This window comes from Hylaeus anthracinus, unplaced genomic scaffold, assembly GCF_026225885.1.
Source record: "Hylaeus anthracinus isolate JK02 unplaced genomic scaffold, UHH_iyHylAnth1.0_haploid 11985, whole genome shotgun sequence".
NCBI lineage: Eukaryota > Metazoa > Arthropoda > Insecta > Hymenoptera > Colletidae > Hylaeus > Hylaeus anthracinus.
In genome coordinates, this window is record NW_026534333.1 from 5,997,449 (window position 1) to 6,011,201 (window position 13,753).

General features: G+C 40.5%; 1 protein-coding gene across 4 annotated transcripts in view; it reads right to left on the bottom strand.

The window, feature by feature from the left end:
• The window catches only part of LOC128886580 (uncharacterized), a 279,072-nt gene that overhangs the window by 247,999 nt on the left and 17,320 nt on the right, over positions 1–13,753 (bottom strand). Inside the window, exons 2-3 of one of the 4 annotated variants that reach the window (XM_054141594.1) lie at positions 9,789–9,870; positions 8,558–8,645 (exon numbers count right to left, since the gene is read on the bottom strand). The exons of 2 other annotated variants lie outside the window; for them this stretch is intronic. In XM_054141594.1, the coding sequence (XP_053997569.1) occupies positions 8,558–8,603 (46 nt within the window). In that variant the 5' untranslated portion in view covers positions 8,604–8,645; positions 9,789–9,870. The remainder of the gene's footprint in view (positions 1–8,557; positions 8,646–9,788; positions 9,871–13,753) is intronic. One more of the 4 variants, XM_054141595.1, reaches the window with a different exon arrangement.

The following is a 13,753-nucleotide window of genomic DNA, read 5'->3' on the forward strand; positions in this document are numbered from 1 at the left end:
TTAACGAAGCTTAAACCAAGAATCGAGACAGCACTCGAAACGGTTTTACACGTAATCATTTTCCACTCGGAATCTATTTATTTCGTTTCTCAAGTCTGCGAAGCCGTCTCGTAACAGTCGCTGAAACACGAGGAAGCGTCTGTAACGAAGTTAGGTACACGAATCAAGACGGAGAGAGAAAAGAATCGACCAAAGGCCACGGTATACCGAAGGAAATATTAATACAGCAGCAGTCTGTTCGCGACAAAGGCATCGATCATTTGCTTAATGGACGAACGAGATATTCTCTGTTTGCCTTTACCTGCAAATATCTTGAAAGCTTTGTCCCGTTGATACTGCTCGAACGTGCTTGTACTATTGAAACGAGCGATCAATCGCGAACCCTAACGCGCTCATTGTTTCGGACCATGAGACACGACCATTTATAGATGAAAACTCGAAGTGGAAACGCAGTGCAACTGCTGCGACCCTCGCCTTCGACGATCGATCAAATTTGAAGTTTTATAGAGGCTAATTACCACTGCCGCAGGTCGAAAATTGTGCATACGATAATCACGAATAAAAATTCAGATAAATTTTCAACGTTGAGTACATGTAGAGTGATCAAACGATGGGAATGATAGCTGTGTGGTTTACAAGGTGAGAGCTTCGTATTTGTGTAACAGCTAAAATTAATTTCGTGGTTTCCTTCGAACGATGCAAACGCGTTTCTGGCATTACGAACGCGTTAATCGTTGCGAGACAAATAACGAAGGGCTTCTTTCGAGCGAAAGAATATAATACTTTAAATGCGATTCGATTGGAAACAACAGTAGCAACAAATTGTGAAGCATAATCGAGAAAGCGCTATAAAATCAAATGATCCTTTGTTCGTTCGGAGAGAGAAAACTCAAAGCCTGGCAGTTGATAACATTTATTCAGAGCAATTCGCTGAATTCGTAAACAATGCGAAAAAAGGGACAACACGTCTTCCACTCGACGATTGGAAACGCAAATTCGAAACTCGTTAATATTACAAAGCGATACAGGTTTTGTAAATATGAATACATTCGTGTTGGCAGATTATTTCACTTTTCAAAATGTCACCCTATAGGGACATCGCAACGATACGAATAATTAATTTCGTAACAATTGAACATTGAATATAAAATTTCACTCGTCTCTGTCGTTCGCATTCATTTTTAAACGAATATTTTTTAACGGAATATCGAATGGCGATTGCTTTGTTTTACTCTTCAACTTGCTTCTCGAAGACTTTTCCAACAGCGTGGACCAAAGTCGAAACGACAAAATGCTACGTAAAAAATTTCATTTCGCGTCCATTCGTACGGTTGACAACGCGACCCGTTTCAGGAAGGAAATCCTTTAGCAAGTTGACCACTATATTTTGCATTTACTTTCAGCCGGGCCAGTTTTGTTTGCGCTGTAAATGAAACCAGATAGTTTCGTGGCCACGGCACAGCGGGACTCAAGTAAATAACACAGTTGATTTTGCTCGACGTTACTTTGCCCAAGTCATTTCGTTCATTTTGGGAAACTAGTTTCGCTCTTCACTCCAAAACGTTCCGATGCAGCGGCGAGAGGAGTTTGTAATCGAACTGTCAGACATCCGACAAAGTAACAACCTCTGACGCTCTTGCTGTCTTATAAAACGAGATCTTCGTGTTCGGGGGAGCGTTTGGATTATTAAACTACCATTTAACGACCAACGGAAACGAGGAGATATACATATTATTCAATGAACATTCTAACGAGCAGTTGTTCAGACTTCGGTTACCGATGCTTCCAAACTGAATTCGTTTAACTCGCGCGGTGGCCAGAACTGTAGACACGCGATGTTCGGAAACTGGTAAAATCTGAGGGCAACGTGTATCGCGATCGCGACTGCCAAAAATGAAAAATGAACGGAAAACGTAATCGATCGACTACGGACTTCGCGGAATAGAATTCCCTGCCAGTCGTCGTTTCGCGTTATCTCGTAGAAGGGGCTCGAAAGTGGTCGTAACAGGTGACAAATTCATAGCGAAATACCGAAGCTTGAACCGCATCGCGAGCCTTCCACCAACGTCCCCACAAATCATTTGTCACGGCCTCGACATTAATTAGAGGTCTCCGTTTCACTTGAACTGAACCCTATCGTCGTGCACCGTGCGAGAGAATTTCAGTCGTTCGAATCCCTTACGTTTGTCACTGATAAAATAATTGCACCTCCTCAAACACGCAAAGGGAACAGTAAATCAGCACCAAATTCCTGGATTTCTAAGCAATTTTGAGCCACGTTCGGTTGGCCCGTTTTGTTTCTAACGAAATTTCGCCGGATACGTCGGTAAATGCAATTACTACCCCGATATTCAAATGGTTGAATTAATAGGCAAAGTTTTGTGATATTCGCGAATTAATGGACTCCGTGTTTCAGTTAGAGTTTGATTTTCTTCGTGGAAGTTCGCGAAAATCTAATACTTGCTAATATAACTTTGCGCGATGGTAAATGGTGACCCAGAGGAATAGGAAACAACAGACGGCTCGCGATGAATGTCGCGACGTTCTTTTGCATTTTCCGTTTAATGCAATTTGGAAGATTCTTTGCCTTGTTAGTACAACTACTTCGTTGTCGAGCAGTTGAGCAGTGTGATCTCGCGATTAGGCGCAGTAATTCAAATCTTCTTGTAGAGGAATCGGAATTCGGTCAAAGTTACTCGCCAAAGCCGGCAAACAATCTCCAACGAAATTCTCCTTCGGACATTAATCATTTTTATGTACTAAATCATTTCACGAATACCTTTCCTATAACTTTGAAAGTAGTAACTCTTTTGAAATAATAGAATATAAATATCTTTTGAAGACAAGCTGAAAATAATCTTGCTAATTTCTTTCCTCGTTAAATTCTTATTCTGTTCATATTTAATGAACGCAAGAGACTTATAGTTCCATGTATCTATTAAAAAATTTCACCTTCAATAATACATGGATTATTTTCAGCAGAATTTGATTAAATTAAAGTTACTTTATAAATAATTACTATAGCGTATATCACACCAGAGAATTTCCCACGGCGCTACCTAATCAAATATTTAAAATACCAGGCAGACATCGTGTTGTACTAAAAAAAAAGAGCTGCAAAAACGAGTGCAAACTCTGAAAAATCCACAACTCGATTAAACCACATCCAGAATATGTAATCCTCCATCGGAAAGCGCATACAGAGTTCTGTTCGCGAGCACGTGGGAAACGTTCAGCGACAACATTTCATTTTTCGCGAAATTATCGGGTCGTTTCACGCTTAGCAGCCCCGTGCACAAGCAATCGGCGCACATTCAGCGTGCAAACTCACACGGCTGCAGCCACGTTGCAACGTGGACTTATTGCGAACTGGTTATCATAAAGACGCCTGTCGCGAAATGGCGCCGAGCTTTCGTAGGCATTTCCCGTTTACAAGCGATGAGCGGAGGAATCGAATTTCAATAAAAATTACGTATCGCTTGTCGACACCTGTACACACGCGGATACGCGATCGATAGAACCGGAAATCGCAATAAAACCGACAGGCGAGGAGATCGGGTGGGGCGTCGAACGAGAACCGTGGGGCAAGGAAAATCGCATTCGCAGGAAGTTGCTCGAGGTACCAGCGAAATTAAAAGGAAACAAGGTGTTCGGATATTTGGCGAACAGTTCGGAGCTCGATGCGCCCAGGGTGTTTGTACACTTACCAGGGAAGAAACTGTACCGATTTTAATCTAGGTTTTCAAGATAGACGCTGGAGTGAATTTAGGCGAAATTTGAATTTTCTTGGGTTTTTAAAGCGGAGTTGTTGTATAGTGAATTATGAAGCATTAATGCAATCATTCAGCCAAAAATATTGTTACATTTGAGAAAAGTGTGTTTAAGTGTTTATCAGTCATTTGTCTGATTACGGTAGAAATAGGTGAAAATGATCGGTAGGTTTAGCGTTAACGATTGAGAGATATCAAACACAGAAGAAAGTAACCACTACCGACATCGTTTCCCACAAACGCTGAAGTTTCGACGGAAAACGGTTGTTTCGCAAGCATCGCATGACTATGTCGTATAACGAATAAAATTATGTCGCGAATTACGCCGCACCCCGTATACAGAACTCGGCGGTGAACGTCGAAACCATTTCATCGCTCGTCCATTTCCTTTTAATGCTGCACATTGTTTCGATCGACTATAATACAACATAAACGCGATATCGACGAATAATAAAATGAAACACGGAGAGAAAATATTTTACGCTTCGATGTTTCGATACACTTTGCGTTACACAATCGAATTCCCAGTGCATTGTTTGCACTTAGTGCGCGAATGTAATCAAAAAACAACCGAAACGTTTGCGGGTGGAAAACAATGAAACGGCGCACAATGCCAAAATCGTTTGCCGTGGATGAAAGTTGGAAACGTTTCGAGCTCGGGGAAATAATGAACTTTTTCTGCTCCGGCCAATATGATCATCGACGTATTGTAACAGAGGTAAAGCAAACAATTGCTTGGGGGCCAGGATGTTTAAATCGATAGCTTCTAACGCTGTACGATCTACAATTTTAATCGTCAAGAAAACATTTTTTTCTAGATCAACTGTGTTTAAACTACCTGGTTCGATGGTGCGATAGTTGTTTATCATTTTAATTCTAAGCGGAATTTGCCCAGATCTGTATTTTGGACGCAACAGAATATTGGCGAGAAAAAACTAGAGGCTCCCGGCTTTTCCCTAAGAGGCTCGTGGGATTGCTTTTATTTACGCTAATTTGTGTCTTCGCGGAACCGTAGACTAGGAGAAGTCCAATACCGTGAAGTCACGCAGTCGGAAGTGCATCAAAATCCGCGCATACTTGTAGTGTCCGCGTCTCCCATACCCAACAATAAGGAGTCAAATAAGAACACGAAACGTAGGGTACGGGATTGGTCGCGTAGGTAAAGCGGTCGACTGTAGATTCGAGGATCGTGGCTTCTCGAATCTCCGTGCCTTACTTTTCTTTTAGACTCCTACATATGGGGGCTCGTCCGGGGTGGGGGGTTACAGCGGCAACTACACCGAAGAGGACCGGCCAGTGACGATGAGTCACGATGAACAACAATGAGAAACGAATGACGGGTGTCGTGTTGACGGGGAGCGGGCAGCAGTGAGGCGTCGAGAGAGAAAGAGAGAGGGGAGTAAATTCCAGGGAAGGGGCAACTCGAGGTGTTGTCGGAGTGAGTGGGACTCCCTAAAAGAGGAGAGACGGCGAAAGAGGGCGCGGCGCGCACTGCTGTTGAGACGCAAAACCCGAGAAAACATTCGAGGGCGAATGAATGTCAATTCAGGATGGCCGAGTGTAGTATCCGCGCCTCCCATACCCAACAATAAGGAGTCAAATAAGAACACGAAAAGAAGGGTACGGGATTGGTCGCGTAGGTAAAGCGGTCGACTGTGGATCCGAGGATCGTGGCTTCGAATCCCCGTGCCTTATTTTTCGTTTAGACTCCTACATACTTATCAAACCTTCGAGCGTTCGCAGCACGAACCCGCGATCATGCCACGTAGAGCTAGAATTGATTAGAAATTTGCAGAGACCATTGTGAATTGCGTGAATTGCACTAAAATGACTCAATTTTGTTCACTTTCATAGTAAAACTATTATATAATTGTGGAACAAAAATTGTGTGAAACATAGAGGGATTTCACATACACAAAAAGTATTTTAACGGTTGAATTACAACAAAAATTGTGTAAGTAACCCTCTAGATCATACTGAAAATGGTAGGAACTATTTTCTTTGACTTAATTTTCCTCTCAAACGTTTATCGACAGATTTCCTTTTTTGCTACATCAACAAATAGAAACTGAATTCAATTAGTGCCAATGTAAATGTGCGAAACCTTTTACTGTTAATTGCACTAAACGCTGTCAATAGGTTTCGATTGTATGAGGCTTTATATTTCACAATTATATCGACAATAGCAGTCTGAGTACTAATGAATAGCTATTGGCGGCAATACGGATTTCATAATAACAAACATTCATTAGCACTGCCAGTAATTATTTGAACAGTTGTGCGTAACGCAAATGCGGCAGATTTCGTCGTAAAAATTCAGCCACGCAATTACACTGAATTTATAGTACGATTAATTTTCCAGAGGCACGCGATATCCCAACTTCCTCTCTCTTTTTAGAGTCTGTTCTTCCAACACACCGATTCAATATTTACTAATTATTGCGCGAAATGTCAAGTTTCGTTGAAACACAAAACATTATTTATGCATTTATAATGCTTGCCAAACTTATACAAATAAATATCCTACCTTTCTAAAAACCTATTAAAATTTTAACTTCCCCACAGAGAAATAAACTAAATAGTAAGCATTTTTCAACGTTAATAATAAGCATTAGGGAAATAGCAAACGCTTTGAAGTAATCGTGTGACGCATACGTTAAAAAATTGACAATAACACACGTTCTACAAATAGTTTATATACATGAAATGGAATATGAAATTGCACGACGAAACCGTACTTACACGGTTTCCAAGTGTTTCCTGCTAAACACTGCGTAGTTATACAGCGCAAACGCGTATATTGGAACTGTGCAGGATGCTTTGTAACCAACGATGTAGGAAAGTGATAAAATTCGTAAACGCGAAACGAGATTTCCATTTTTACTCGGAGAACCGTGTTGCAATTGCATTTAAAACTGTATTCCATTCAGCTACACCGATTCGTTTCTTTCAGCTAACTTTAACTTTTCGAGCAATTTAGGTAATATTCCAACCGGTTTCGCAGGCAATATAACATTACTCTATTCGGGAAATTTTCACCCTGCATTTAGAAAGTGAACAATCACGAGTGGAATAAAATAATCCGTTTCTTTAAACGGAAAGCAAACCCGCTATCAGATATAGCTTGATATTCGCTAATAGATAATAAATCGGTATAATCACTTCCATTTCTAGATTTTACACTCCACTATAACGGAGCAAAACGAAATGAATGTTCAAAGACAGCCAAACGAAGAGCTTCCCAGATACAGTAGGAACTTTCTCATCCGGAAGGAACGTTAATATATTAACAAATTGCACGAATCTCCGTGGAGAAGTTCATTGGTACACGGCCAACTGGGCATCCCGTAGCACGGGAAATCCGAAAAAGAAACAATGAACTAAAATTAAGAATGTTACGATGGCGCGCACTCCGCGAGCGTGTGGGCTTCCGTGGATCCTATTTTCTCTGGATAATTAGGAGAAGAACTTTGGCCAGAAAATGCCTTACTTCCAAACGAGTATTCCTCGAACTCGTTCCTGCCTTTTGCTTTCATTTTATAAATCGTTAAAATCTTGCCGGGAAAGCAATTAATTATTGCACACTTTAAAACGACCGCGTACACGAGGAAATCTACCGTGTGAGAACTAAATTTAGTAATTAGACAAAGTTTAGCCGCACAGAAAACTTCGAATCGATTAGCTTCGTTTCGTTGTTCTTGTATCTATGCCAAGCTTGGATTACCATCTGTTATTTCGTTTCTTTTATTCGCTCGAAGAATTAGTTGAATGTCACTTCCTTTCCGTCGTGTTAAACATACGTTAAACGAATCCAGAATAAATGAGCTTATTCAAATTTATAGAGAAATATTAATATTAACATATTAATGTATAATTCATAAACATGTTATACGTGCATTTTGCGTACGTTTTCCATAATTATACATGGAAAGTAAATGCATAAAATTGACGATTTATTATTAACTCTGGGTTCATTATAATTTTAGAATAATATCTTGTGATTTTACCGAAAAGAGAGAGAGAGAGAGTAAATGTTCAAAAGCTATTGGGAAATATTTGTTGATACGATCGAGTATCAAATTTTGTTACAGGTTGATGTTACGCTTAATATTTCAAGAATTGGATTATCTTCTGACAAATACCCAAGATCATACTCTTGTTATTTGCAACTCGACGATTCAATATACAACGTTTCGTCCAATTAATTTATCATCGAGCGTAATTCAGTGTAAACGCTAGAAATCGGGCGCGGGATTTCACCACTTTTATTTCACCCAATTAGCCGACTTTTCGATTATCCGTACCTTCCTTAGTTCCAATTACCACAGGTAATCGGAGTTCTTTTCCGCTTTCAGAGAACGCTTCGACGCGCAAGAGGAAACTCGTGAAAGCATTAAAAGAAACGAATTACATTCAGCATACCCGACAGATTACATTACTACAAATCTCAGATTGTTTCAGAGACGAAATCGGAATACACCGTTCGTACGTTTGACTCCGCTCGACAAAGGATTAATTCAATCGGATAACATAGCGCCAATTGGTTGTTTGTCTCTTAATCATTGGAAAACAGGCGACGAAACGTTATAGACTTTTAGAAAATGTTGTGTCTCGTGTCACCATGTGCAATGACAATATAAAGCAACGAAATATATAAAGAATAACAACGAATATTATAAAGGATGAAAGAAAACAAAATATGAATGAATCCGAGAGATAACGACACGCAATCAAGTATTGCATTCAAATAATCTTGAATGACAGGGATTATCGATTTATCGACAAACCTGGCCACACTTCTAGTCCTCTTTGCTCATCGACCCAGAGACTCATCTTCTCTTCATCGTCGAGAATGCGTAGCGAAAAATATCTTACCTGCAACAAAATGAAACCACGTTATTAATCAGTATACGACTCGAACGTTCGAAAAAATATTCAATCACTATCGTGTTCTTTTTATAAAAATGTACAATTGAAAATGTATTATCATTAAAACCACGCATTAAAACGTCCGTCGTCGGTAAAAAAAAAAAAGAACATCAAAAAAGAAACTGGAAACTGAAAAGCTCGGAAGTTTGAAACAGCTGAAACTTCTCATTCATTATTTATCACTTTTCGTTCTGCTCCTGTTAAAAGTAATGAAAAGTAGCGAGTTTTATTTTCGAGCCAAATAATGGGAATTCTCTAGGGCTGTTCGATGAAGAAAAATGCAATTTATTTTTTCGAACCTACTATTATGCACTGCTTCAGCGAAAAAGTACATGAAAATAAAATAAATTCAAATATGCTACAAATAATTTTAATTTAATTCTATTCTGGAAGATTATCCCTATAACCCCTCTTTATTGAAGAGGTTGTCAAGAAGGTAAAGTTTTCAAGCGCACCGTTAAGATCGAAGCAACGTTAACATCGACAGTAGGACACTTTCTAACCGATAACGTCCAGTTGTATCGCGTCTCAGGCGCTATCATTTGCTATTCCAGAACCAATTTCCTCCGCATAAAAGGAAGAACCGCGCGCTTTATTGCAACGTTCATGCTGAAGCGCTGAGATATTCAAGAAGGTCTGCCGGCGCGGAATAAAACACGGCCAACGGAGGATAAGTTTCATGGCCTCGTGTCAATAACGTCAGTGACTTTCTGTGTTGTTAATAAGAAGATCGTACGCCGCGGCTTCCGACACTGCAAAGTTTCGTATTATATCTTCGAGCAAAAGCGAGAACCACGGTTGCTGTAGCGGGTGTCTCGATTGCTTTTAAGTAATACGTAACGCTAATGAAGATTGCGTCAATAGCTCATGCAATATCAACAAGTCTGGTATTTCACTGAAGATATTATGAATAGACGTAAAAATCTTTAGAAAAATAATGAATCAAATTATAACTCTTGTTCATATTTAGTATTCACAGGGCGAGAGGGTGAAAAGGGTGCTTTATGAAGCAATGAAACACAAATCGTGCAGACAATCGAAACGTTCATGAATGATGAAACGAAATAACATTCCTCGCATTCTACTCACGCAATCGTCCCAATTAACCCCTATATAAATCCGCCCCCTCGTGCTTTCGACTCACTCCCGTTCCTCTTCGTATCGCTCGATCCTACATCGGCAAATATAAATTTATTCCGGGTCACGATAAAATCAAGACAAACGGAATTTTCTATAAATATCCACGCTTTCGGGGAAACACGCCAACCATGGTCGTTTGTACCAGGGATTCTCAACGAGATCGAAATAGATATGACCCCCATAGAGCAAGAGTGTAACCTTTTATGATTATAAAATATAGTTCTACAATTAAAATACTGATTTTTATTCGACTAGCAATAAAAATAAGGGATACTTCGTCTTTTATTTGTCCCTTGTGTTTTTTGATTTTCGCAAGAATTTTGACCGTTGCTGGCCACGAGCCAAAGGAAGTTGAGAAACGCTGACCAACGTTAATTTGGTTTACCAATCGATGTTTCGAATAACGCCGACCAGATTTTTAACCTTTGCGTATCTACGAAATTAATTAGTGGCTAGTGGGAAAATCCTTGTAAACAACGAGGTGCAATATTTCTCCCCCTTCATCAGTCCCATTGCCTCAAAGTGAAGAGAATATTATCTTTCTCTCTGACGGCAGCTATGACATGAAAATTCATGAAGGGATTATTTCCCTGGCAGCGCGATTTAACGACTATTCCGGGGCATATTTCCGCAAGAGAAACAATGGACGAGAAACCAGACTTTTCGTCCTCTAGATATTTGCAGCAAGATTATCAATACAGTGTCGACGTCGAGAATTCTTCCTTTTTTCCGCAGATTTATTTCATCACCAATTGATATCGACATTTCGGAACGAAAATAAATACTCGGAAGATATACTGCATCGGGTCATGAATACCTTTACGTGACTTCTATTTAAGAACTATCATTTTGTCGCAATTTTTTTATTGTTCGAAAAATTGTTTACGAAATAAACGCGAAAATCGCCGGATAATCTCTGCGAACCCTACCATAGGTTGATGAAATTCCATCAGAAAAAGAACAATACTTCTTTATAGGAGAGCTCGACGAATGGATCGATTTCCCCAGTGCACGTGATAACTGGTATTTACTCGTCGATTGATTTAAGAATAACGATCGAATAACGTTGGACATTTCGACGCGTAATCGAGTAAAAGCAAATATATTTTAGGAAAAATAATAAACATCGGACGAATCGATACAGTTCGTGGACATTTGTCAATTCTTTGAGTCAGGTGAATAAATCCGCCCGACACAATTTATCGTCCAAAATTTCTAGTCAACGCGTTTCCTGACGATTCCGTTACCTTTCGTAAATATTTGCCCGGGGTTAATTTAGCGCTTCGTTAAACTAATGTTGACTGTAAAAATCGTCGATTAACAGCTTCCCTCGTTAATCCTTCCTCTCGCGGGGAAAATACAAGAACGAAGGGATTGTCGCGCGCAAAGCACCTTCTATTTTATAAGCTTATGTAAATAAGCTTCGGTTAACTCGAGGCGGAGGGTAGAGGTTGATGCTTTGTGTTCAAAAGAATACGTGCACTCCGTACGGCGTGCAACGTTCAAAAAAAATTAATTAACGCCGAGGCTCCCGCCAAACAGCGCGAAAATTCGCGTCGATAACGCAATTAATTTTTTGCCCAGGATCCTGCCGAGTCGAGACGTCGGCTCGTCGGTTGCTCTCTCCTTTGACTCCCGACACGTGCGGAAAATAGAACGGGTAACGCGTCGGGACGAGTGCGATAAATCTGCACGGAACTCGCATAAATCATCGCAATATTTCGCCCGCGTATGCGATAAACTTAAACGAGATTTCCACTCTCCTTTTTCGTCCGGGAGTAAATCTTCGGAAATGAAAAAAAAAAAAAAAAAAACAAGGGAATTCCTTGCGATTCGGTTCTGGAGACACATTTCGTTCTTCCTCCTCCATCTCGTCGTGCGAGGGAGGGGAGAAGTTGAAAGTTCGGCGATGGCAAGAACGACGGTTATTTCAGGGAAAACATTCTCGGTGGAAAAGGGAAACGAGATTCGAGGGAAGAAGATATTGATGCGTGAGCTCTAATACGGACTCGCGTTATCGAGGTGGAAAGAATCTTCGAGACGTGTCGCCAACCCGCAACCGATTCTGATTTAATGCCTATCTTTCTTTCCTTTTTTTCTTAAAACGAAATCCCCTCGTCGTTCGACGCGAACCTCTCGCGCGATTTAGGATCCCGTTAATCGATACTTTACGACTGAGAAAAACGTGAATATCGATTGAACAGCTTCCCGGTGCGAAATAACAAGGACTGGTGTTTACGAGTCTGCACTCAAGCGGTATTTATTGAAATAAGACTGAGGAGATTTCGTGCATTCACGATGCCCGGTGATGTGGAAAACGCGGTTAGAGCATACGTGGAGTTTCAGAGTACGATAATATTAACATTTGATTTTATACCGCTCCACTGTTTCATCGATTCAGATAAACGAATCTCCCGCGGAGCTTGATACACGCCTCTTTCATCTGGGGGTGAAAAGAATTGAAATTTCGAACGAATGATGATTTGTTCGTACGAGGTGGATACTCCTCGTTATTCTGTCCGGTGATACAACAGTGTTCTCTTAAAATACACGAACACGAGGATACACAACGTGGTTTGTTCGGAGGAAATTCTTTACGAGAGAAATCACGTGGAACAATGAACGGAAAATTGCACGGTGAAACGAACGATTTGTAATAGAAGACGCGCGCGACGAATGAAAAGGAACGACAATCCAACCGGAGCCTTTCATTTGAAAAAAGTAGCCTGTTCTTAATGAAACGATCGAGGCAAGTCGAATTTTGCGATTCTTCGATTATTCTTGAATTCGATAAAAAGATCCATTGTAAACGTGGATTTCGTTCGATATTCTGTACGCAAAGCAAAACTTTTAAGGGAAAAACAAAAAGACTTTCCTTCTAATAATCGGAAAGGTTACCATTTCTATAACCAGTTTTGATATCGGGCGTAACAATGTCACTTGTTAAAAGAGGTCGATCGCAAAAGCGGAACTTTGCGCTCAATCGTATTACGTTTTCAACCAAAGACAAAAAAAACCTTTCCTCTAATTAAGGATAAAATTGTCCGAGTATGTAAAGGGCCACAGATCTCAGACCACGCCGAAACGAGTTTATTAACGACATGTTCTTTTTTTTTCCATCGACGTTTCTCTTCCAGCATCGCTAAATTTCGTATCTTTTTTTCCAACGGGATATTGAAAACGCCCGAACAAAAGGATATTTTCCCTGAAAACACAGGGAAATAGTGAAAGCGCCCTTACGACATGAATGGGGACACAGTTTGCCAACTGTGCGCCATCTGGAACACCCTCCACCCAATCTTTTAATTGATCGGCCGACCAATTAAAAATACATACTCGGCGACTATTGGTCCCCGACACGACCAGGGTTACCACGAATAGACAACTACAACATCCACACTCGGATTCAATAACGCTTATTATGCATCGCTATTGAAATCCTCTCGATCGCGATTTTTTATTCGTCGAGATGACAATGTTATTCTTGCACGTAATACTCATAAATGTGCACAAAACTGGTAAAATAGTGGCGAAGAAACAGCATAGAACTCAAAACTCTTTTAACCGTGGTCGTCCTTTGAACAGATCGCGTCGAAAGGAAGAAAAAAAATAGTCAGCCACAAAGACTTTGCTAACCGATGCGCAACGTTCATTGGGCCAATAGAATCTTCGATATTGCCCTGTTACACGGTGCCCCGCTTTCCAAGCCATCTGTTCCCGTGTTATAGTGACCATTTCGTGAATTTATAAAACTTCTTCTCATCTCGTTCTCCGTCGAAACGATTGCGTTTAGTCTCAGACAACGACCCTGCTTCAGCTTGCCGCAATTTCCGACACGTCGAGTGGGTTTCTAAGACCATCGCCGGCGTACCGAACTTGTCTGTTCTCGCTGCTGTTTCGTCTATCTCGGAATC